General features: G+C 44.7%; 2 protein-coding genes across 6 annotated transcripts in view; one reads left to right on the top strand and one right to left on the bottom strand.

Annotated features, from left to right (window-relative positions):
• RAB22A (RAB22A, member RAS oncogene family) overlaps positions 1–4,020 on the bottom strand; it is a 52,938-nt gene extending 48,918 nt beyond the window's left edge. The window contains exons 1-2 of the mRNA XM_054467122.2: positions 3,677–4,020; positions 2,567–2,646 (exon numbers count right to left, since the gene is read on the bottom strand). Coding sequence (XP_054323097.1) covers positions 2,567–2,646; positions 3,677–3,712 — 116 coding nt within the window. The 5' untranslated portion in view covers positions 3,713–4,020. The remainder of the gene's footprint in view (positions 1–2,566; positions 2,647–3,676) is intronic.
• LOC129021558 (serine/threonine-protein phosphatase 4 regulatory subunit 1-like) overlaps positions 3,231–25,491 on the top strand; it is an 83,038-nt gene continuing 60,777 nt past the window's right edge. For 2 of the 5 annotated variants that reach the window (XM_063659241.1, XM_054467121.2), the window contains exons 1-2: positions 3,996–4,130; positions 4,280–4,324. In XM_063659241.1, the coding sequence (XP_063515311.1) occupies positions 4,124–4,130; positions 4,280–4,324 (52 nt within the window). In that variant the 5' untranslated portion in view covers positions 3,996–4,123. Of the gene's footprint in view, positions 3,354–3,935; positions 4,131–4,279; positions 4,325–25,491 lie in introns of those variants that run through there. The other 3 variants (XM_054467120.2, XM_054467119.2, XM_063659242.1) reach the window with 3 other exon arrangements.

Here is a 25,491-nt window from a genome sequence, read left to right as displayed (position 1 = left end):
TGCTATTTTCCCTGTGAAAATGTGAGCCAAATCTCCTGGTGCAGAGAGTGGACTAGAGGCAGCTCAGGAGCCAAAGGCATCTGGCAGATTGGGAGCTACTGGCAAAAAGGGAACAGTGGACACTCAGGACGGGGCGGGCCTCACCAAGATGCATGAAGCTACACCCTTCACTTTTCTCTCTTCTTATTTGAGAGAGCACTTCTAGCCAAGGTGGTGTCTGGGTGTCTTGTGGGTTTTGGGTTTTCAGCTCTGACTCAGTGTGAAGTGTGTCACTCATTGAATCACCAGCAGTACTTGCTGTCACTTCCCAACACTTCACTTTCCCATGCAGGTAGGGACAGGCAGGCCCTGAGAAGGATGGGGTCATGTTTTACATGTGTCATACCCAGCTCCTTCTTAAAGGACACGGAAAAGCATTTTAATTGCAGAAACTTATTGGCGAATTTCATCCCCATGCCTTCAAATGTGTAGGAGACCCATAGGGTTTAAAAAAGCAGATAGGCGGCCGGGCGTGGTGGCTCACGCCTGTAATCCTAGCACTTTGGGAGGCCAAGGCGGGCGGATCACGAGGTCAGGAGATAGGGACCATCCTGGCTAATACATGAAACCCTGTCTCTACTAAAAATACCAAAAAAAATTAGCCGGGCATGGTGGTGGGTGCCTGTAGTCCCAGCTACTAGGGAGGCTGAGGCAGGAGGATGGCGTGAAACCAGGAGGCAGAGCTTGCAGTGAGCCGAGATCTGCCACCGCACTCCAGCCTGGGTGACAGAGCGAGACTCTGTCTCAAACAAACAAACAAAAAAAGTAGATAGGCTGGGTGCAGTGGCTCATACTTATAATTCCAGCACTTTGGGAGACTGAAGTGGGTGGATCACTTGAGCCCAGGAGTTCAAGACCAGCCTGGGTAGCCGGGCACGGTGGTTCACGCCTGTAATCCCAGCACTTTGGGAAGCTGAGGCGGGCGGATCATGAGGTCAGGAGATCGAGACCATCCTGGCTAACACGGTGAAACCCCTTCTCTACTAAAAATACAAAAAAATTAGCTGGGCGTGATGGCAGGTGCCTGTAGTCCCAGCTACTGGGGGGGGGGGCGCTGAGGCAGGAGAATGGCGTGAACCCAGGAGGCGGAGCTTGCAGTGAGCCGAGATCGCGCCACTGCACTCCAGCCTGGGCAACGGAGCGAGACTCTGTCTCAAAAAAATAAAAAGAAAAAAAAAAAACTAGCCTGGGTAACATGGTGCAACTCCATCTCTACTAAAAATACAAAAAATTAGCCAGGTGTGGTAGTGTGCATCTGTGATCTCAGCTACCTGAGGCGGAAGGATGACTTGAGCCCAGGAGATTGAGGCTGCAGTGAGCCATGATTGTGCCAGTGCACTCCAGCCTGGGTGGAAAAAAAAAAAGCAGATAAAAAATATTGAACACATAGGCGAGGCGCGGTAGCTCATGCCTGTAACCCCAGCACTTTGGGAGGTTGAGGTGGGAGGATCACCTGAGGTCAGGAGTTCAACACCAGCATGGCAAACATGGTGAGACCTTGTCTCTACTAAAAACACAAAATTAGCTGGGCATGGTGGTGGGCGCCCATAATTCCAGCTACTAAGGAGGCTGAGGCAGGAGAATCGCTTGAACCCGGGAGGCAGAGGTTGCAGTGAGCCAAGATTGCACCATTGCGCCGCAGCCTGGGCAAAAAGAGCGAAACTCTGTCTCAAAAAAATAAATAAATAACCTCTGACAGCAGGAGCTCATAATTTCTCAGGGGACAATCTTATGGCAGTTTCTCTCCTAGGCTGTAAAATATTTCTCTATTAGTCAAAGAATGATCTGCATAGAGCAAAAAGGCCAATTTTATCCTAATGATGGATAACATAGATTTTTTTCTTTAAATCCTGGAAACCATTTGAGGGTTTGATGATAAAACTAGAGCACAGCACCTATTTAGTTTTATAAGGTTAACATAATATTAAAGCCTATAAAACACAACTTCTTATGTAGTCAAAGGATTAGTATTGCAAAATGAGAAGTTTTCTTATAGAGTCAAAAACATATGAACAATCAACTTTACTTATCCATAGAACCAGAGAACTGAAAAAACCTTCCATTTCAATATGAATTTATTAATTTATTATTACTACCAGTACAGGAATGTGTAAGGGTTCAGATCTCAACCTACTACTTTCAGGAAGGACAAAAACCATTTAAATGTCTTTTACTTGATATGTCTGAAAGAATAGCACCAGGATCTATTTTCATCTGCCTTATTTCAAGGTGTAATTGTTGTTGACATTTATAGACTGAAGCTTCTGTGTCTATTCTAATAATTAGTAGAACTCCAATTCATATTTGCATTTTGAAGTTCTCTCCCCCAACAAGTCCGAAGATAATTTTCCTAAAATACACAGATCCTCACTGGACTCTTCGAAGAGTCCAGCCTTCCAGAGATGATGCGAACCAGCGACTCAGAATTCAATGACTATAAAGCGCAGGGCCTACACCTGTAACACACTATGTATTTGGAAGGATTTTCAATGCACCTTTAGATGTGTATCAAATAAAAATCTCTTACCCTATTGTTGGGTTGATGTTTGGATCAAAACTGTCTTCCACAAACCGCCACACAATACTCGATTTACCTACACCTGTATCCTGAAAGAGAACGAGATGAGGGACTGAGAAAAAATTCACCTTTTGGCAGACACCAAAAACTACTTTGTGGCATAAGTTCAGGATTTTAGAAAAATCACCCTAGACGTGTAAATTTTATAAACTGAGGAACACAAAAGTGGTTGTCATAAAAATTCAGTAGAGTAATTAGGAAATTCCAACTGTACTAAAAGGGAGAGGTTTTTGCAGTTAAAACAGATTAGGACCTTTTGAAAGACCCAAAGTTTCTGCTTCGTGTAAAAAGTAACAAGTCCACTTGCTCTTTAACATATGTTAGCAAACTTTGAACTCCTGAGTTACCTCTGAGTAATCCCTGATGAATCCCAGCCCCACCCTATTTGGGGGGAATAAAGATTAGTTATTGGAGTTCCTGCCGATCTTTAAAGCAGAAACTCTGGAATGACAGCATCAATTTCAGAAAGAAGGCTTTGAAATGGCCAACACCTTGTCTTTCCTGACAAGACAGGAAGCTGAAGCTTCAAACTAGTCTTTGGGGCTTCCTGATTTGAACACCCCTTTTCTCCACAGGAAGAGTACTTGGCAAAGTAACTCTTTGGAGAAGTGGCAGGGGTATCCCACAAGTTCAAAAACACCCAAGAGACAAAGTAGGCTAATGCTGCTTGTAAAACCTAACGACCTGTTATTGGTTTTACTTTGGAAGACTTGGCCAACTCCCAACTAATACCTTGGTAAGTTGGGAGAAAACTATTTAAGAGCCTCTCTTAACCCAGATGCAATAGAGAGGCAAGGGGGGGCTGTTTGCTCTTTGTGGGGCGGGAAGAGTCCACGGGCTCCAGGGAGGAGAAGGGGAAGGGTCCCTTCGGCCTCCATGACCTTTTCGAGGGTGCAAGAGGTAGGCGGGACGGCTCCCGACCTGGAGGGAGGGTCCACGGGGCTGGCAGACAGCGTCTTGGACGTGGGAAGGGGGAAGGGAGGAGGGGACATGGGGGATCCGGGGTCCCCGCCAGCCCAGCCTCCCGTGGCCCTCCCGGCCGGACCCGCCGCCACTCACCCCGAGCAGACACACTTTGAGCTCCCTCAGCGCCATGGCCCGGGAGCTAGGGGCGCGGGCCCGCCGCCGCCCTAAGTTAAGAAGGGAGAGGCCAGGCCCAGCAAGAGCATCCCCTGGCGCCGCTGCCGCCGCACGGCCCAGCCCCGGTCCGCGCAGAGGCGGTTGCCGTCCGTCCTCCGGCCCTAGGTCCGGCGTGTCCGCTGCCAGCCGCGTGGGGCCCACCTTAGCAGCCGGGACGCTGCCGCGGCCTTCCGGGCGCCGCCGCCGCCGCCATCTTGGGACGCCGGCCGGGTCACCTGACCTCCCCGCCCACCTCGGCAGCCACCTTCGCTGAGAGGGCGGGGCCGGCTGGCCAGCGCGGCCCGGGGGCGGGGCCCGAAGCCGACGGCCCCGCCCCTGTCTACAGGCCCCCGCCCCTGCCGGTCCCGCCTCCATGCCCATCCCAAGATGGCGGGTGAGTGGGGCTGGGCTCGGGGGATACCAGAGGTGCCTCTCTTCTCTCTTGCCCCGTGACCACCCCGCGAGGCCGAGGGGCCCCTGCCCGACCCCGTCCCCTCTCGCCGCAGCCCCCTGGTAACTCCTTGTATGTTTCTTGGTTTTCAGAGATCCCCCTGTACTTTGTGGACTTGCAGGATGACTTAGACGACTGTAAGTAAGAGTTGGGGCACCCCTGTCCCTCCCTGGGACCCTCTCAAAGAATTCAGAGTGCACGAAGCGCGGGGCGGGGGAACCTCAAGCTAGGCCCTCCTTGTCGGGACCAGAACAGTGGGACCCCCAACTGCCTAGATCCACTGGTGGCGGTCCCTCCTCCCTGGGCGGGGCGGGCTGAGGGTGGGAGCCCTTCCCTTCCCTCGGGGGAAGGATTTTTGTTGTTGGGGAAACTTTTGACTTCCTGTCACTTCTTTTCTTCCTGCGCCTGCAGCTGCCATGGGATGGGCGGAAGGGGTAGTCCCAAGTCCTAGTCGACCCAGGGCGGGCGGGGGGCCCGCCAGCTGGGAGGTGGGTGACTTCCCTCTCAGGGCCTCGCCCTTTTTCTAGGGACTTTTAGGACTGCTGGGGGGTTTGGGAGGTCTCCCTCTCGGTGTGGCCGGCCACGGAGTTGCGCGGACTTCTCAAGTGTCCTGGCCACAAGCCCGGCTCCATCTCTTATCCCATGGAGCCCATTGGCCCCCGCATTTCTTGAGTGGGACCCTTGTCCCTTCTTGCCCTCTTCTTTGGAATCATGTTAAGGGCTGGTAGCTGGGGGAGGTGTCATATTAGAAATCCAAGTTCGCATTTCTGGTGAAGGAAGCGTTTTCTCTCCCGTCAAGAAACTTTTACTGAGCAGCTACTTGCTCTGGGGGCCACGTGTTGGGCTCCGAACCTGCAAGGATGTGTTGAAAACAGCTCTACACGCAGGGAGCTCACAGGGTGTGGGGAGAGCCTACTTGTAAACAGAAAATTACCGAGCACCGGAGTGCTTGCTGGTGAAGAAGCCCTATATAAATCATCCAAATAGCTAACATTAATTGGGGGCGTACTATACGCCAGTCATATACAGTACTTCCTCTCATCTTTCCTTCCACATCTGCAGGTTTCCTAATAGTAAGAGTTGGTGTTTACTGAAAACTTACCATGGACCAGACAGCGTTAAACTCTTTTTTTTTTTTTTTTTTTTGAGACGTAGTCTTGCTTTGTAGCCCAGGCTGGAGTGCAGTGGCACGATCGCGGCTCACTGCAAGCTCCACCTCCTGGGTTCATGCCATTCTCCTGCCTCAGACTCCCAAGTAGCTGGGACTACAGGCGCCCGCCACCACTCCCGGCTAATTTTTTGTATTTTTAGTAGAGAAGGGGTTTCACTATGTTAGCCAGGATGGTCTCAATCTCCTGACCTCGGCCTCCCAAAGTGTTGGGATTACTGGCGTGAGCTACCGCGCCCGGCCCAGTGTTAAACTCTTTACACACATTAACTCAGAAGGCGCAGTTTCGGCTGGGTGCGGTGGCTCAGGCCTGTAATTCCAGCACTTTGGGAGGCAGAGACCGGCAGATCACTTGAGTCCAGCCTGGCCAACATGGTGAAACCCTGTCTCTACTAAAAATACAAAAATTAGCCGGGCGTGGTGGCGCGCGTCTCTAATCTCAGCTGCTCGGGAGGCCTGAGGCAGGAGAATTGCTTGAACCCGGGAGGCAGAGGTTGCAGTGAACGCCGCTGCACTCCAGCCTGGGTGACAGAGTGACTCCGTCTCAAAAAAACAAAACAAAACAAAAAAAACCAACAAGGGGCAGTTTTGTTAAAGTAGCATAACACTTTTGAAGGGGCAAAGCAAGCTGATAGTTAAGAACCCGGTGTCTGTGGAATCAGATGGCCAAGAGTGAAATCCCGTATCACTGTTTACTGGCAGTGTGATCCCAGGCAAGTCACTGTACCACTCTATGCCTCAGCGACCTCATCAGTAAAATGGGCATTATAGTGCCCCACCTTAAAAGGCTTTTATAAGGGATTAAATGAATAAAGGATTTAGCACAATGCCTAGTATGTAATAAACACTTGGTAAATATTGGCTGCTGTTACTGTTATTAATGTGATCATTATTAGTAGTTATTTAACACTGTTGAGCCTGGTACAGTATAGATCCAGGTTTACCCAGCTGAATGTTTCAGCCGATGGGCATGCTCAGATTGAAGGAGTTGTATCATTTCCATTGATAAACAATGTTTAGCTGCCATGATGGTGCTTGTCATTCATGGATTTGGTATTTGGTCTGACTGGAAAGCTATTTTCTAGCTGCTTCAGTTATCTAACCACCCCAAAACTCAGTGGCTTAAACCAACAGCATTTGATTTCCCACAAATCTGTGAGTAGACTGGGTGGTGCTTCTGCTTAATGTGGTTTCAGTTGGTGAAGTCCGAAATGATGTCACTTATGTGGGTGGCATAGGTCCTGGCTGTTGGCTAGGAGATCTGCCAGGACTATTGGCCAGGACTTCAGTTCTCCATGAGGCTAGGTCAGCCTTCTCACAGTATAGTGGCCACAGGGTAGTTGCACCTCTTTTCTGCCGGCTACCCTCCTTCAGTCCTTTTTCGCCTATGTATGTACAAAAAAGGAAGGAAGGAATTATATAGGAAAAAATTATGATCTTACTTTGGGCAAATATTTGAACAAATGTTAGGTGTTTGAGACTTGTGATTAAAAAGACTTAAGTACTCTTTAGCAGACAGCTGAAGACTTGCCCCAATGAGGAAGGAAACCACCGTTATGGCTCTGAACATAACCACACCTTGGGTAGGACAACTCAGGCAGCCTCTTGGGGGCTTCCTGTTTGGGCAAGGGTAGGAGCTGTGGAATGCTGTACCTTAGGAGTTTATAACATAATTGATCTGTACGGGAGGGCATGCTCATTCGTGTCGCCCTGCTTCTACCCCTACACCTCCCCATGGTAGTATTGGGAGGTATTATCATACAATTATTGGCAGAAAGAACCCTGAAGTTTTATCCTCTACATCCTGGCTCTCTCACACTTGTAGCTGTGTTACGTTGGGTGGACCACTCACCCATTCTGTTCAATTCTTTGCAAAATGGCATGAGAATGGGAGCTGCCTCATAGGACTGGTGTGAGGGTTAGATGGATAGCCAGAAAACATTCTAAATTAGTGCTTTATAAAGTATTCAGTGACTTTTATCATCATCATCATCTTTGCTGGATTTTTACGTAAGAGCTTATGATTCAGTGTTAACAGCTGCTACTCTGTGAGGTAGGTGGGATTATTCCTCTTAACAGATGAGAAAACTGAGAATCAGGTTGAGTAACTTACCCATTGTGGCACAGCTCATGAATGGTGGAATTCACAGTCAAATGTGGTTCCTTCTGCTCTTTTCTTTTTTCTTTTTTTTTTTTTTGAGATGGAGTCTCGCTCTGTCGCCCAGGCTGGAGTGCAGTGGCGCGATCTCAGCTCACTGCAAGCTCCGCCTCCTGCGTTCACGCCATACTCCTGCCTCAGCCTCCCGAGTAGCTGGGACTACAAGCACCCGCCACCACACCCGGCTAATTTTTTGTATTTTTAGTAGAGACGGGGTTTCACCGTGTTAGCCAGGATGGTCTTGATCTCCTGACCTCGTGATCCGCCCGCCTCAGCCTCCCAAAGTGCTGGGATTAGAGGCGTGAGCCACCGTGCCCAGTCTGCTCTTTTCTTTTTATTCTACCACGTGGATCAACCTCATAAATATTCTTAACCTAGGGGATAGGAGATGGATGTCAGTTTGGGTGGTACTGTGACTGTTGTCCTCCTTGGGCATTTGTGTCTAAATGATGCGATGCCTCTCTGTTTAGACTGTAGGTCCCTTGGGGTAGGGACACAGGCCATCCTTTCTATAATCCAATGTCTCGCATGATCTGGGTGCTCAATTAATGTTGTTAGTGTTAACGATAATGGATTACGAGGCTTTTGTCTGATTTACTTTGTGATTCTTGATTATGTTTGGCTAATTTCAAAAGGGAGCCATAATGAATGGATGTCTTGTTTTTTAAATCATTCAGAGTCTTCAGGCCATTGCAGCACAGAAGAGATTTAATTTCAGAGAATTGGCTTGCTGAAGCAATCTAAATTTCTTCTCTTGAAAGCAGAAAGTATGTGGGATGGCCTGGCATATTGGTTTTCGTGTTGAATTGCACATGGAAGATGGAGCTGTATGTCTATGCCTGAGCATCTACAGGCCTATGAATGTCTAGTTTTGCTTATAGCATATGGAGGCTGAAGAGGTGTTATTGTTGATAAGGTTTGCTTGGCCAATTAGAATTTAAATGTGTGTCAGGGATGGGTGAGTAAAAAATGAGGGGCGCCTATTGCAAATGGAAAGAGACCCGGTGAATAAAAAATGAGGGGAGCCTATTGCAAATATGAAGAGACCTAAGAGACCTATCAACATAAGACAATATGTGGTCATATTTGGATCTTTAGTTGAACAAATCAACTATAAAAATACATTATTGAGACAGGGAAAATTGAGTTGGACTGGGTATTAGATAATAATTATTTTGTTGGATGTGATAATAGTGTCATGGTTTTGTTCAAAGGAAAAGGGCCTCATCTAACAGAAACAAGCATTCGTGGGTGAAATCATTTGATGTGTGAAGTCCGCTATCAAATACTGCAACAAACAGTAAATAAAAGGTCAGGAGAGGGATAGATGGAAAGATAAATGGCAGAATGTTGATACTTGTTGAAGTTGGTTGCTGGGGACTAGTCTCTCTATTTTTGTATATGTTTGAAAATTTCCATAGTAAAAGGTTTAAAGGAGTGAGATGAAAGTGTCACATATGATCAAACATCTATAGGAAGAGTTGGAAGGCTGGATTCCAATTCTGAAGTCACTGCAGAGTTCTTGTAAGATACATTTAGCTTCAAAAGACTGACTCATAAAATATGTTAGTGCTTGGGGGGCAGTGTATTTCTTTTCAAATATTTAGCTTGCAAGAGGTATCTATGAAAGAGCTTGGAAGACGATATACTTCTATTTATGGGAAAAGCCATGTTCTAACAAATGATATCTGGACCTTTGGTGAAAACAGGATTAGCTAAGCCAATGGAATGTAGAGAGAATGTTGGAATCTTAATGCTAGAAGGAGCAATATATGTTCAACCTTGAATAAAAGACATTTTCCAGAGCAAAACGCATTCCATGTCATCTGCCCACTTTGTTCTATGTTTGTAAAAATCTCCTCAAGGACAACAACCAAGCCCCCAAAGCAGAGGAACGATATTAATCTGAGTCCTAAACCAAACCATTGAACTTTCTCTCTGAACTATGATATACACTTGAATCAATCCTAAACCAAACCATTGAACTTTTTCTCTGAACTATGATATATACTTGAACCAAAGATTGTCAGTTTTTTAAAAAAAAAATCTCCCTGTCAACTGAAATAATTTGAACAGCAATATCTAATACTTGGAAAATAGAACAAAACCCAGAGATCAAACTATTCTCTAAATCAGAGATTGGCAATTTTTTTCTGGAAAGGATCAGATATTTTAGGGCTTGCTGGCTAGGTCTCTGCTCTGCTATTGTAGCCTGAAAGCAGCCATAAATAGCACATAAATGAGTAGTCATGGGTGTGGCCTAATAAAACTTTATTTACAAATACAAGTGGTGGGCTGAATTCGGCCTAGGGAAGGTGGTTTGCTGACTCCTTCTCTAGCTCAGAGTTGATTTTATTCCATTAGAGCCCCTAGGTCTGTGGATTAGCTGAGCCAGCTGGATCACTATCTTTCCCACTAGGTTTGGTTAGAAGAGCTGAGCTTTGTTGAAAAACCTCTGTTGAATAACCCTTGACAAGTTGCTCAAACTTCATGTCTCATTTTTCCCATTTGTGTATGAGAATGGCAAGGAACAAGAGTCAGAGTGGTGGAAGCGGATCCACCTTGCTTCCTTTCCTGTCGTTGTAATGCATTCTACTTTAGTTGCTCTGTATTTTCTATTTCCTGTGAGGCAAACAGATGAACATCAGCAATTCCCACAAATTGTCTCTGTTTAAAAAGAAGAGTTTTAAGTGGCTTTCTTCATTACAAAATAAGCTCTTGTAAACAAATTTTGCAACAAAACCTAGCTAACAAAAGGGAAAATAGTTTTGACCTTGAAAATACCAAATAATTTAACCCTGATGGGAAAAAAGTAAGAGGTGAGGGCAGGTATTAGTTTCCATGCTTGGAAAGTCATTCATGCACATAACGTGTTTCTCCACATCTTCCAAGGTATCAGCCTTCCCAAAAGCGTTGGGGATAGAGTTGTGGGGAAGCCTGGGGCTCAGCTCCTGACACACCCACAACCTGGCAGGGAAGTGCCTGCAGTGTCTCAAGGGCCCAGGCAGAAGAGGGAACACAGATCTGGGCCAGTAAGAAGACAGGGCAGGGCTGGGTGCAGTGGCTCACGTCTGTAATCCCAGCACCTTGGGAGGCCAAGGTGAGCAGATCACCTGGGGTCAAGAGTTTGAGACTAGCCTGGCCAGCATGGTGAAACCCCATCTCCACTAAAAATACAAAAATTAGCCAAGTGTGGTGGCACGCACTTGTAATCCCAGCTACTAGGGAGGCTGAGGTGGGAAGATTGCTTGAAACTGGGAGATGGAGGCTGCAGTGAGCCAAGATCGTGCCACTTCACTCCAGCCTGGGCAACAGAGCGAGACTCTGTCTCAAAAAAAAAAAAAAAAAGAAGACAGGGCAGGGGTAGGAGGGGAAGGCTTCTGAGGGAAGGTGGCGTTTGAGTTGGGGCAGGCGGAGGAAGACGATGGGCATTTGGGCGGTATGTACAAAGGCAGAGTGTTGCATGAGCCTGGTCTGCTTGGGAGCCAGTGAGAAAGGGGTGGAGACTTGGGAACAAGGGCTGTGTGTGAGGGAGGGAGTGGGAGAGGCTGGGAGATAGCACTGGGGGCTGTCAGTGAAGAGTCTGCTTTACCAGCCCAGGGTTTAGGCTTAACCTGGGAGGCAGTAGGGCGTCCCTAAGCATTGTGGTTGGGTTTCTGTCTTAGGAATGCAACCCAAGCAGTGGTACAAACACTGCCACTTAGGACTAAGAGCATGTCAAGCTCTGCTGTGACACGTTATTGTTATAACAAAAGCCCACGGGCCGGGTGTTTTTAATCCCATTTTATTATTGCAAGGCTCACAGCGGGCACAGAAAGGCTAAGTAACTTGCCCAAAGTAACACAGCTAGTAAGTGACAGGGGTGGAATTTAAACCAGGAAGTCAGGCTGCAGAGTTTATCTTAACTACTATCCTTTGGAGGACTCGTAATTCACTGTTATATTCATTCATTCATTCATTCACTCATTCATTCAACTGATATTTATTAAGGGCCTATTAAGTCTCAGGCACTATGTTAGGCATTGTGGACACAGAAGTGAATAAAACGAACCCAGTTTTTGCTTATATGAAGCTTTCAGTCCAGCAGCAGAAACAAGACACTAAAAAGGTAAGCAGAAGGACGTACAGCAGGTGAGTGTGACTGAAGGTGCCAGCACAGTGTGGTTGCATGCATACAGATGCTGCTAACATCAAGTGGCCAGAGAAGGCATCTCCGGAGCCCTGAGAGGTGCTTCTGAGTTGAGATTTGAGTAACAAGCTGGAGATACTTGCATGAAGAGCCAGAGAAAGCCTCCTGCATACAGCTCTTCCTTGTCAAGGACTAGCAGGAAGGCCTGTGTGTCTGGAGCAGTGAATAACAGAAACAGGAGGTGAGAGGAGGAGGTGGGGGCCAGGCCATACATCGCCCTTAAGTCCATTGTAAGGTAAAGTGTTAGCCATTTATCCATGGAGTCATGGGAGCCACTGGAGAATCTGAACCAGGGAGTGACTAGAGCTGCTCTGTGCTTTAAAGAAAGGAAAGACTGGTGGAGGAAAAGCTGAGGTGGGATCCCCAGTGTGTTCCCGCGGTTCAGGCGAGGGGAGTGGGGTCTCAATCAAGGAGATGAGCCTGGGAGTGGGGAATAGGGTTGACAGATAGTTCCGGTGGTGAGGGAAGGGTCAACTCAGAGACAGGGTCTCATGGAGAACTCTTCTGACACCTCCATTCCCTTCCACCCAGACTGGGCTAGGTGCTCCTTCTTTGTGTTTCCTGAGCCCTGTATTTTCCTGTGGCAGCATTTGCTAATTTACTAATAGCATTGACCATTAGAATGGGTCTTATCCTTCTTTGGGTCCCTGTGGTCTAACATAGTGAATGGCACTGGACAGCACATGAGAAGCAATGACACAGATCCTGGTGGCGTTGTGGAGGACACCAGAAAGCCCCCTTGTAGGGTTCTGGAGCACAGTTAGGACTGGGGAGGAGACGTGAAAGTCATTAGTGGTGAGTGGTAGCTGGAGCAGGATGAGAGGGAGCAGGATGAGAGGGAATGTTGGAGAAGAAGGTGAAGGGGTACTTCCTGGGCAGCAGAGGCTTCTAGAAATTAGCCATGGAGGCAAGAAACCAGGAGACCCTTGGAGCCAGAGTTTTGATTGGATAATCATTTATTGATGTCACTTGCCCCGGAAGCGTCAGGTAAGATGAGGATTGAAGACAGGCCATGGAGTTTGGCAGTTAGGGTGTCTTCACTCACCTCAGTGAGTAGTTCAGCACAGCCAAGAAGTGGAAGCCAGATTGGAGTTAATTGGGAAGGTTTTGGAAGCTGAGGCAGTGTGGTCTGGAATCCAGGAGCTCAGTGGTCAAAGTGTCCCATGCTTGGTAGCCAAGGTGAGGAATACAGCAGGCTGTAGCTAGGCACTGGGCACTTTGAGGAGTGGTCACTGCGTTTGGGGCTCACAGCCCAGCAGGAGAAAGCACAGCCTTTCAAGAAGCAGCTGGAGGGCTTCAAGGGGCTTTTCGTCAGGGATGGAAGATTCCGGCACAGATTTGCATGATTTATATGTACTCTGAAAACCTTAAAAACAGAATTTGAATAACCCACCAATTCTCCTGGTTATATGCCCAACAAAACATAGACATATATTCTCAAAAAACATGTTCATAGTCGCATGATTCTCTTTTTTTTTTGAGATGGAGTCTCGCTCTGTCACCAGGCTGGAGTGCAGTGGCGTGATCTTGGCTCACTGCAACCTCCGCCTCCTGGGTTTAAGCGATTCTCCTGCCTCAGCCTCCCGAGTAGCTGGGACTACAGGCGCGTGCCACCAGGTCCAGCTAATTTTTGTACTTTTAGTACAGTCGGGGTTTCACCGTGTTGGCCAGGATGGTCTCGATCTCTTGACCTCATGATCTGCCTGCCTCGGCCTCCCAAAGTGCTGGGATTTCAGGCGTGAGCCACCATGCCTGGCCAGTTGCATGATTCTTAAGAGTCGGAAACTGCAATCTACTCAAATATTTATCATGACTACAAAGGATTATAAATTCTGGTATGTTCACACAATGGAAAACAATGCAGCTGTAAGAATGAATGATCTGTAGCTCTAATCAGTAATATGGATAATTTCACAAACATCTGAAAAGCCAGACACAAAAGGGTACACACTACATGGTTCTATTTGTACAAACTATGAAACCATGCAAAGCGAATCTAGGCTGTTAGAAGGCAGGAGAGTTGTTACCCATTGCAGGAGGTGGTAAGTGGAATGGAGCAAGAGGTGGTTTTGGAGATGCTGGTAAAGTTATCTTGCTTGGTCTGAGTGCATTGCTTGATTGTTTTAACTATTTTGAACAGTACGAAAATAGAGGACCCTATACCCCAATACTCATCCCAAAGATTTTGACTGTCTTCTGTAACCATTTTTTTCTTTTGCATCTACCTCAAGTCTGACTAGAGAACTCATTGCATTTGTAATATTGTTCCATTCATTCATTCATTCATTCATTCATTCATTCACGCCATGTAGACTTTACCACCCTCATCTTCTCCAACTCCCTCCCTCAAGTGGACGAGTTGGCAGGAGAATGGAGATTGGTACCATTAAAATGGAGCATATGAACTGCTTTGAGCTGCAGAGTTCTTTCCTATCAGGTAACCTGTTTCCCATTGACTGTCAACTTAAAAGTTGGAGTCGGAGGGGCATGGTGGCTCACGCCTGTAATTCCAGCACTTTGGGAGGCCAAGGCAGGTGGATCACCTGAGGTCAGGAGTTCGTGACCAGCCTGGCCAACATGGTTAAACTCTGTCTCTACTAAAATTACAAAAAAAAAAAAAAAAAAAAAATTAGCCAGGCATGCTGGCGCACACCTGTAATCCCAGCTATTCAGGAGACTGAGGCAGGAGAGTCGCTTGAACCTGGGAGGCAGAGGTTGCAATGAGCCGAGATCACGCCATTGCATTCCAGCCTGGGCAACAAGAGCGAAACTCCATCTCAAAATAAAAGTAAATAAAAGAGTCATAAATAATGATGGGTTTTGGAAGCCATGATTAAAGCCACAAATCAAAGAGGAATTTCCGTGTCTGCATGGCATAGAAAGGATGGCTGCTCATGAATTAGGCTGGTCTTTCCAGCCAGCCCATTGCATAGTGCTAGTAATAACCTATCAGTAGCCCTGAAAGATTTGCAATATAAAACATTATGCATTGGATAGATCTGCTCATATGAGAGCTAATAAATCAGTGTGGGTCTTGTTAGAGAATGATGTTTATATAGAGAAAGTTTGCTTGCACAACTTGCCGTTTGAATTTAGTTAAGTTAACAAGGACCTGAGGTGTGCGGGGGTCACTTCCCACCAAAAGCTGGTGAAGAATCAAGAGTGTTCTTTATTTGTTAGATGGATCAAGCTTGTCTAGTCTCGCTATTAGAAATAGTCCCAATTCAGGAATCTGCATTAGTACTTACAAACCTGTTAGTGAGAAGAGCAAAACTACTTTAAATAATACATTACGGGAGTGGTGTATTCTAGTTCCCCCCAAATCACCTAAGGCCTTGCAAAGATTTAGTTAATTGAAGAGTGGCTAATGTGATCCTTTAAAAAATTAATTTTTATTTATGTAAGTTTTCCATGAATACATTCTACATTCTAAGTGCAGATTTTGCAAATAAGGCTTAAACTCCTTGGCCACCATCAACCAATCTTTTAATATTTTGAGTCAAACGTGGACATAGTGGACCACGTCTATCATGTTCCCTGTTCAGTGTCCCCTGGTGGTATGTCAGAAACAGAATATTGGATTGTATGGATAATTGGTCTGGCTCAGGGTGGCATATATCATGTAGAGTTATAATGATAGGGTGACATGTTGAATGGAGAATCATAAATATTGGGAATGACTGGAGAGCAAACTCTGAGTGAAAATGCTTGCTGGGGTAGACATGCCATAACATTCTGCCTCCAGCTCCAGTTCTGCTTATGTCTGGGCCAATAAAGGGATCGCACTGGGTATGTTTTATTGTGTTTATTTTTTTCCCCCTTTTCCACTTAAAGCTGATTATGGTGTGGCTACTCAGGGCTTGGTGGCTTTGTGTGAAATGGCTCAGTGTCCCTGAACCACTTGAAGGTGGCAGACAGTGTACTTTGCTGTGCTTGCCCCTTCATCTGGAATGTTCTTTTTCCCTTTCCCAGATTCTCACTCTCTTCCCACGTGGCGGATTTCTGTTCAACCTTCAAGGCCCACCTGTGTTCTAGGGAAGCTCTCTCCCATCTCTTCACTGCCTTCCAAGTGGAGCTGTGTCCCTCCTGTTTGTCTGTGCTTATGTCCCGTGGTGCTTGCCACCATGGCATTGTGGGTGGTGATGTACTTGATGATCTTTTTTCCCGTGGGGGCTTATGGTGTCCAGGGACCACTACTCTGTTGAAGTAGGTTTTGCTGTTGTTGCCTGCTGTGAACCGTGAGGGAGGAGGGGGTGTTCAAGATCAGTCTGCTGTCAGCATGCTTTCTGTTTCTGTATTGATCTTCCAATCCTTTTTTTTTTTTGCTGTAAAATGACCTGTAAAGTTTCTTTTCTATTTATTAGATTATATCTGCTGTAGTTGAACCTGCAATGCACATTCACCTGATGTTATGCTTAACATATTAATTCATATGTGGCCTGCTTTAGGACAGATTGGTGTCTGGTGAAAAGCACTGACACACAGGTGAGGACTCAGGAGTCCATGGTGTGTTTCACTACAGCATCCTCATCTGATCTCCTTTATGCCCCAACGTGTGTTAAGTGATAGAGATACTGACAGGGTTTGATAACCCTTGAGTAACTGGTTAACATAGAGGAGGGTAAAACCTTTTTTTTCAATGTTGTAGTTTCCAGAAATATTTTTCTCTGGTGGGCCTTTTAGTCAGAGAAGAGTTCCTTTTTTTTTTTTTTTTTTTTAAATGTAGTCACCTAACATCAGGGGCAAGGGATAATAAACCCTGTTATTCTTTGCAAAGCGGTCAGGACCTTCCTGAAGAGGAACTGATCTTGTTTTAGGCTGTGCGAGCTTAGAACCACCCTGGCCAACTTAGCAGTGGCTAGAAATGTAAATTCTAGACAATTATTATCTAGACAATAATAATTATTATTATTTTTGAGACAGGGTCTCACTCTGTCTCCCAGGCTGGTGAGCAGTGGCACAATCAGCTCACTGCAGCCTCGACCTCCCAGGCTCAAGCGATCCTCCCACTTCAGCCTCCCTGATAGCTGAGGCTATCTGTAGAGGTGAGCTGTCTGTGTCTTAGCTATTGAAGTGGATGGTAGAGGTAAGCTGTCTATGTCCTAGCTTTTGAAGTGGTTTGGATGGTAGAGGTGAGCTGTCTATGTCTTAGCTATTAAAGTGGATTTTTAAACTGTATATCTCCCTGGAGGGCCAGGAGCAGCCACAGTTGCCGACTGCAGTGTAACAGAGCTGCAGGGGTGTTGGGCACACAGTTCAAGGTGGCTCGTATGTGCAGAGCCAGGGGATGGGGGCTGAGCATATGGGACGGTAGGAGAGGCCACTGACCCCTGCGAATCACCATGGCCCTTCTCCAAGCCGTTTTCCTACTGTGCATTGCTAGCTTTAAATATTAATCATTTTTGTTAGAGAGTCAGTAGTATCCCGTGTCAACTTGTCAGAAAACCTAGAAATTTAGAAAGTGGCAGAAACATAGAAAGCAGCTGCTGCTTAAAAGCTTATTATAGTGTAGATGACAAATGAAGTCAAAACATGATCAATACTGGTTTATTTCATATTTTACTCTGGGCCAAGACAACTTGAAGTTATTATTAGAAACTGTTTTGTTCAGAAAGCTTTGTTTTTCTGCATCATGCGAAGCTTTCATAAATGGAGTTAGTAGCTTTTTTGTTTTTCAAATGTAAAACAAATACAGTGAAAAAAATTTGAACTAGGAATTATTTCTGTGCTACTTCATATTTCATTTGTAACTTGAGTGCTTAAGATTCCTGATGTTTATGTGTGGTCTGGACTTGCTGGGTCCCAGAGTCATTGTTTGTAATATTGCCTTGTAGACCATAGCCCCTTGTTTCTATCAGCATTTTCCAGACAACATGCCAACTTAGCAATGGCTAGAAATGTTAATTCTTTTTTTTTTGAGAGAATCTTGTTCTGTTGCCCAGGCTGGAATGCAGTGGCATGATCTTGGTTCATGCAATTCTCCTGCCTCAGCCTCCTGAGTAGCTGGCATTACAAGCGTGTACCACCATGCCTGGCTAATTTGTATTTTTAGTAGAGACGAGGTTTCACCATGTTGGCCAGGCTGGTCTCGAACTCCTGACCTCAAGTAATCCACCTGCCTCGGCCTACCAAAGTGCTGGGATTACAGGTGTGAGCCACCGCACCTGTCCTTAGAAATGTAAATTCTAGAAAATTATTATTTTTTTGAGACAGGGTCTTACCCTGTCTCCAAGGCTGGAGTGCAGTGGCACAGTCATAGCTCACTGCAGCCTTGACCTTCCAGGCTCAGGTGATCCTCCAATCTTAGCCTCCCCACTAGCTGAGATTACAAGTGCACACCAACATGCCCTGCTAATTTTTTCTACTTTTTGTTGAGATGGGGTCTTCTTACGTCGTCCAGGCGGGTCTCAAGCATCCTTCTACCTTGGCCTTCTAAAGTGCTGAGATTGTAGGCATGAGCCACCACACTGGCCTCTAGAACATTCTTTTTGAGAGAGAGGATCATTTTATGTGCTAATCCCATTGTTAAGGGACACAGCAAACTAGCTTGGTGGATCTTTACCATGCATGCATTCTTTCATTCAGCAACTTTTACTGAATGGTTGCGGTGGCCTAGACATATCAATGAGTCAATCAAAGATTCTTACCCTAAGGGTAGGAGTGGGAGCAGTGGACACAGCTGACAAGCAGTAAACCCAGAAAGTAAATGTTCTGTTTGTTCCAAGGCAGGGGGTTCTCTGGAAAAACAGGAAAGTAGATTGGGATAAGGGGGCTATAGATGGGGGACTTGGAATTTTAAAATAAGGTGGTGAGGGAAGACCTCATTGAGAGGATGATGAATGAGCAAAGATTTTTAAGAGGAGAAGGAATTGTTTGTAGAGGGATCAGCCAGTGAAAAGGCCCTCTGCCGAGGGACTGAGCATCTGGGAAATAGCCACAGGGCCTGTGGCAGAGAAGGAGATAAGTGGGAGATGAGGCGAAGAAGTAAGGGTGGGCCAGATCTTTTCCACTGACCGGACAACCCGCAGGTAACACTGCCTGGCCTGTCTTTCTCTTTCACAGTGCTTCTTAATTGGGGTGATTTTGCCTTGCTTTCCCCCACCCCCAGGGGACATCAGACAATGGCTGGAGATGGTTTTGATCATCACAACCTGGGAAGGGAGTGCTCTGGCACGTAGTGGGTAGAGGCCAGGCATGTTGCTAAACTTGCCACAGTACACAGCCCGTAAAACAAAGTATAATCTGGCCCAGAATGTCAATAGTGCTGAGGTTGAGGAATCCTGCTCTGTTATCTTTATATAGTTCATCAGTTGTTGATTGATTTAGTTTGTCTTTTAAGATTTAATAAAGAAAAAAAACATAAAAAGGTCATGGGAAAAGGTTATTCATCATGTTACCTGGTTACAATGCCTTCACAGTTGACGTTGAAGCGAATGCTGGCTATTCTCATTCACTTTGAGGAAAGGAGAGCCAAATCTTGCTTCCATGTATATTTTAGGAAGCCCTGGTGCATTGAAGGATTAGTTAAAAAAAAAAATACACCATTCCCAGGTAAATAGTAATAATCTTACGGATAATCTTATTAATTTGGACTCAAGTAGGATTTCCTAATTTTGAGGAAGTCTAGACTGTTGATCCACACCAGGGAAAATGTTTGCATATGTGGGGAAAGAAGCGATTGTCAGTACTTGGAATGAAAAATACTATTCTTTACATATGAATATGATGGTATTAGTAGGAATATTTTCCTTGGATTTTGCTAATCCAGTATTTTTTAGACATCAGTCATTTGTGTGCCACTTTTTTCTATTTTTAATAATACCACCTGGATTTTTCTTCCTATCAAATAACTTCTTTTATTTAAACACATTTTAGAAAACTTTCATCAGTTGCTCTAAATGAAACTTAACCTAAATATAAAACAGAAATAAAATTAAATTCTATATATATAGACACAGTGCCTGCAAAAGATTCTGAGCAGAGACCTGCTTTGTATTAAAAGGAAGATTACCAGTCTTAGGGACGTGTTCAAGACATGCCTGAACAAAAGGAATTTCCTTGATTTAATTGGAAAATGAAAAAGAGAATAACTTTCCCACTGTGTGATTTAATGACATTCAGTGTGTCACACTTGAAGATATGCTGTCTCAAGCTGTCTGCACTCTGTGGCCAGGTGACCAGGCTGTGCACTTGCAGCATGGCTGGCTGGGCTCAAAGCTGTGCCTGATAGTATAGAAACAACCAGTGAGAGAATGGAGGCGGGATCTCGTTGGCTGTGATTGGCCACCAATGGCCTATTAATGCAGAACTCTCCCAGGGTGGTAGCAGCTAGACAGCCTGGTTCTTTGTTCTTTATAGGACTAAAATTGTAATTCCGTTGCTTAAAACAGAAATCCCTGTTATTTAGACTTATTATTTCTGATGAATTTTAAACATCTTTCCTCTCTCTGCCCTTCCTTGTATACTTAACATGAATTACCAAAATGTGTTCTACTAAATTCATTAATAAGATGATTGAATACTTTTGATTAATTCGTGTACATTATATTGACTGTGCGAATTCATTAATTTTACTTGAACAGTTACGTTTTTGACCTTTTTTTTATTTGAGACTGAGATACCTCATTTTGTAAGCAGAAGCAAATTAGTTAATGTCTTTGGCTGCCTTCTACTCACATTATGGGTACACCTACAGGTGGTTTTAGGCTAGGTGCTGCATCTCAGGTTTGGTTTTGTGAAAGCTGGATTTTCTCAGCTTTCTCAGGGGCTGGTAGGCTTTCATGAATTGAATACTGGTAATCAAAGTCTTGGGAGAGTGATTTCTATAGAAACCAGTGTTTATTAAGCGTCTGTGCTATGTGCCAGGCATTATATGACATGGTCCCAGTGTTTAAAGGACCTCCAGGTCTAGCTCTAGAGATAGAAACAGTCTACTTAGAAGCCAGGTCTGGGCTGGGTGCGGTGGCTCACGCCTGTAATCCCAGCACTTTGGGAGGCTGAGGTGGGTGGATCACCTGAGGCTGGGAGTTCGAGACCAACCTGACCAACATGGAGAAACCCCGTCTCTACTAAAAATGCAAAATTAGCCGGGCATGGTGGTGCATACCCGTAATCTCAGTTACTCGGGAGACTGAGGCAGGACAGTCTCTTGAACCCGTGAGGCAGAGGTTGCAGTGAGCCGAGATCACACCATTGCACTCCAGCCTGAGCAACAAGAGCAAAACTCTGTCTCAAAAAAAAGAAAAAAGAGAAACCAGGTCTGGTGGTGTGTGCCTGTAGTCCTAGCTACTTGGGAGGCTGAAGCAGGAGGATCTCAGGAGTTCAAATGTAGCCTGGGCAACATAGCAAGACCCTGTCTCTACAAAAATAAACAAAAAACAGAAAGAAAGAAACAGTCTACTTAGAGTTAATATTGTACCACTTTATGTAAAATGTTGAAGCCTGACAGCTGCATAGTTCCATTTACTGCTCCTGCTTTATGTTATAGTTTAAAATATATAGAACCTCTATATATGTTATAAATTCCACAGCACAAGGTTTTAATTTTTGCTTTAAACTATCATGTGCATTTTTAAGTTAAGAAGAATATTAGTTTTTAAATATTTACTGTTTCTAATGCTCTTGATTCCTTTTGAAGATACAAGTTTCCAAATGGTATCATTCCACTTCAGCCTACAGAACATCTTTTAATATTTCTTGTAGTCCATGTTGGCTGGCTGTGTAAAAAGGGTGTGTTAGAAACAAATTTTTAGCATTTTTTTTTAATCGGACAATGTCAGATTCCTGGAGGATATTTTCACTGGATGTCAAGTTCTAGATTGCTAGTTTTGTCTCTCAGTCCTTTAAAGATGTGGTTTCGTCTCTACTAAAAATACAAAAAAATTAGCCGGGCGTGGTGGCGGGTGCCTGTAGTCCCAGCTACTCGGGAGGCTGAGGCAGGAGAATGGTGTGAACCCAGGAGGCAGAGCTTGCAGTGAGCCGAGATCGTGCCACTGCACTCCAGCCTGGGCAAAAGAGCGAGACTCCGTTTCAAAAAAAAAAAAAAAAAAAAGATGTGGTTTCACTGTCTTCTGCCTCTACTGTTTCTGGTCAAGAGTCAGTGGTCATTCAGGCCATGACTCCATGTGTGTGATACTTGTTTTCTCTGCTGCTGTCCAGATGATCATGTTTGGTTACTAGCAGTTTGACTCTAATATACCTAGATGCAATTTTCTAGGTATTTATCCTCTTGGCATTCACTAAGATCCTTGATTCTGGAAATGTACGTCTTTCACCAAATTTGCGGAATTTTTGGTCATTATTTTGTCATCTTTGTTCTTCTATTAAGTCCACTCTCTCAGTGAATTTTTAAATTTCAGATAATTGTTTTAGTTCTCAAATTTTTATCTGGTGCCTTTTTATATTAATGTTTCTTTGCTGAGACTCCTTCTCATTCATGGCATATTTTCCATCCATCCATAAGCATTATTGTGATAGTTGCTTTAAAGTCCTTGTCTGTCATTCCAGCATTTGGTCCTCTCAGAGTCACTCTGTTTTGATTTTTTTTTTCTTTCAACTAGTTCAGGTTTTCTTGTTTTCTTCATATGTTGAGTAATTTTGGAGTATAACCTGGATATTGTGAATGTTACATGTTGTAGAACCTCTGGATTCTGCTATATGCCTCCAAAGAGTATTGATTCTTTTTGTTTCTTTTGTTTTATTTTACTAGGCACTTAAATTGACTGGGGTCAGACTGTTAACTCATCACCCCTAGAGTGGATAATATTCCAAATCTTGGTTCAATTCTTTTAGTCTTAGCTGTACTGACTGGAATTTGTCACACAAATGCTTGGTTTAGGGCTCAAGCCAGGGTTTGGGCAGAGTTTAATACAGAGGCTTCCCCTGTTTGACTCTTTCCTTTCTGGGATTCCTCCCCTTTGCCCACGCTCTGTAGTGTCTGTGGTTGCCCTGAACTCTGGAGACACAAACATAAGCAATATTAGTAATAGAATCAGCTAATGATTTAATGATAGTAATAATTCTGACTCTGCCACTCTATGAGTAGCAATTTTCTTAACTTCTCTGAGCTGCTTTTTTGTTTTCTAATTTTTTTTGAGACAGGGTCTCACTCTGTCATCCAGGCTGGAATGCCGTGCTGTAATCATAGTTCACTGCAGCCTCGACCCCTGGGCTCAAATGATCCTCCCTCCTCAGCCTCCTGAGTAGTTGGGACCACGGGCACATACCATCACAACCACTAAGTTTTTATATTTTTCTTAGAGGCAAAGTCTCAGTTTCTTCCCCAGGCTGATCCCCAACCTCTGGATCCAAGTGATCCTCCCACCTCAGCCTCCCAGAGTGCTGGGATTACAGGCGTGAGCCACTTTACCTGGTCTGTTTTTTATTTTTTTAATGGGATTAGTATGGTTTTTTAATCAAGATTTAACAAACTACTGCTACTACACAGAAAGCTCTTAGCACAGTTTCTGGTTTATAGAGGTAACCAAGAAGAGTAAATTATTATTCATTATTTTATGGCTTATACATAGCTTTTATTTCCTTGTTGATAGTGTAGTTTTATATAGTTAATGTGGTAGGATCATTAATATTCTCCAGTAACGTCTATTCTTTGGTGGAGCTAATTGCTAAGTTCGTGAGTTGTCTGACTAAACACAGTTTTTTGAAGAGTGTCTGGGTATTTTCTGTTAGTTTAAAACACCATGTTCTTAACCCATAAAGTACACAGTGGTCCTCAGAAGATCTTTTGAAATCCCTGATCCTGTATGAAAAGTATTGAATGTATATGACTGTAGATATCTTCAGGTTCCAAAACTGTCTGTTACCCCAAAGCTTGGGAACTACCGCTTTAAACTTAATGTTTTCAAGTCCATTCCAGCCTGGGCCTGCAGATGCTATATAATTATCTGTGGGATCGAGGCTGCCTATTCCTTCTGGACTCTGAAGTGCGTTGAGAATAGCTCGTATGCAGTGACTCTGGTCATTGGGCTTGGCTGTGACCCAGTGTGGACCTATTCATCAAGGCAGCTATTGTGCAGAGAAATGGCATATTTGATTATGTCATACATATTTTTTCTGTAACTGTATAATTATTAAAATTCTCTGAGTAGCTGTTATACAGTGTAAATTTTTAGTAAGCTCATATTATTAGTCTAAAAGAATTAGTTGAGGAAAAATGTGGTTCACGTTCAAAGAAAAGTAAGTACCTAGGCACAAACTTGTCATCTCTATATTGAACTCTTTTCCATTACTGCCTGCATTGACTTTGGGTTTTCTACCTGCCTGGTAGGACTCCTCTACTTTTTCACATCAGTGCCATCACCAACTGTCTAGTTTTCAGGGCGAGGGGTAGGAGGGATGCATTTCCACCTCTAGAGCAGGTGCTGATTAATCTTTCTGGAACTAACTATTGAGGCTGTTATTTTGCCAAAATTAGCCTCAGGGAAGTCCTCAGCAGCCTGCTTCTTTATCTTTATTTTCCTGGGTTAGCAATGGAAAGGCTAGGTGGGGGAATGGGAGAAGGTAGGGCTCTGCCAGGTGTGTTTCTCTTTACTGGGCACAGACTCTGCCAGGCTGTCTTTGAAATAGCAGGAGTCCTCTTGATAATTAGCTCTCAACTGCAGGTAGTTCCCTGCCTGCCTTGTTCTTTCAGTGATAGCCTCTTTTCTAGCAGGAATGGGAGGAGAAGGTGACTGCTTAATAGAAAAAGTTGGTCATATCAGGGATTCTTTAAAAAAGATGATTATATTTCTTTTTTCTTTTTGAAGTGAAGTCTTGCTCTGTCGCCCAGGCTGGAGTACAGTGGTGCGATCTCACCTCACTGCAACCTCCACCTCCCAGGTTCAAGCTGTTCTCTGCCTCAGCCTCCTGAGTAGCTGGGATTGCAGGCATGCACCACCACCCCTGGGTAATTTTTGTATTTTAGTAGAGACAGGGTTTCACCATGTTGGCCAGGCTGGTCTTGAACTCCTGGCCTTAAGTGATCCACCCACCTCAGCCTCCCAAAGTGCTGGGATTGCAGGCGTGAGCCACCGTACCTGGCCAAGATGGCTACATTTCTAAAACTTCTAATTTTAATCAAAGAATAGATAGTCATAGGCTGACCGTGTGATCTGAGCCAAGGCCTTGCCTTGCTTGGCACATGGACCCTTTCCCTTCATCCATAGACCACACCCGTAAGGCCTCGTCTACATTTCCAGGTTCAGTGTCTTATGTGGAGTGAGAAGACTTACATGTCATACAATGCAAATGTAAGCCCTTGTCATTTTTTACAGTGTGTTTACAGTATTTTCCACTTGTTTTATCTACTCCTAATTTGACAGCTATATTTTAATAACTCATTTTTATTGAATCTTTCTGAAGAATTTACGTTCAGAAATAACAGCACAGGACCTGACTGTTAGTAAGCAGGTAACTCCTGTTGGGAATAGCTGCGCATGAGCCTCCTTCTAGTTAGGGCAAACTGGGTGAGTGACCGAGGGAAAGTTGCCTAACTTCTTTAGGTATTGGTTTGCTCATCGGTAAAACAAGGATAGGAATCTTACTTGGTTGAGTTGGTGTGGGAATTGAATCATATGTGAAAGCTACTTCCCTGTCCCTGGCCTATTATAAGAGCTCAAAAAATGTAGCCATTATTTTTATTATTATCATCATCCCAACAACTCCCCTTACCACTGTTATTCCTAGAGAGTAGCCTCTTTGCTATGAGTGTTCATTGCCCTGGGATTAGTTAGTGTGTTTTATAGAGTGGATGGAAAGATTAAGTTAATTCAGTGGTTGGTGTTTTGTTGGA

The sequence above is a fragment of the Pongo pygmaeus genome, chromosome 21, assembly GCF_028885625.2.
Source record: "Pongo pygmaeus isolate AG05252 chromosome 21, NHGRI_mPonPyg2-v2.0_pri, whole genome shotgun sequence".
Classification (NCBI taxonomy): Eukaryota; Metazoa; Chordata; class Mammalia; order Primates; family Hominidae; genus Pongo; species Pongo pygmaeus.
Note: the sequence above shows the minus strand (reverse complement) of the source record. Positions and strands in the feature narration are given on the sequence as shown.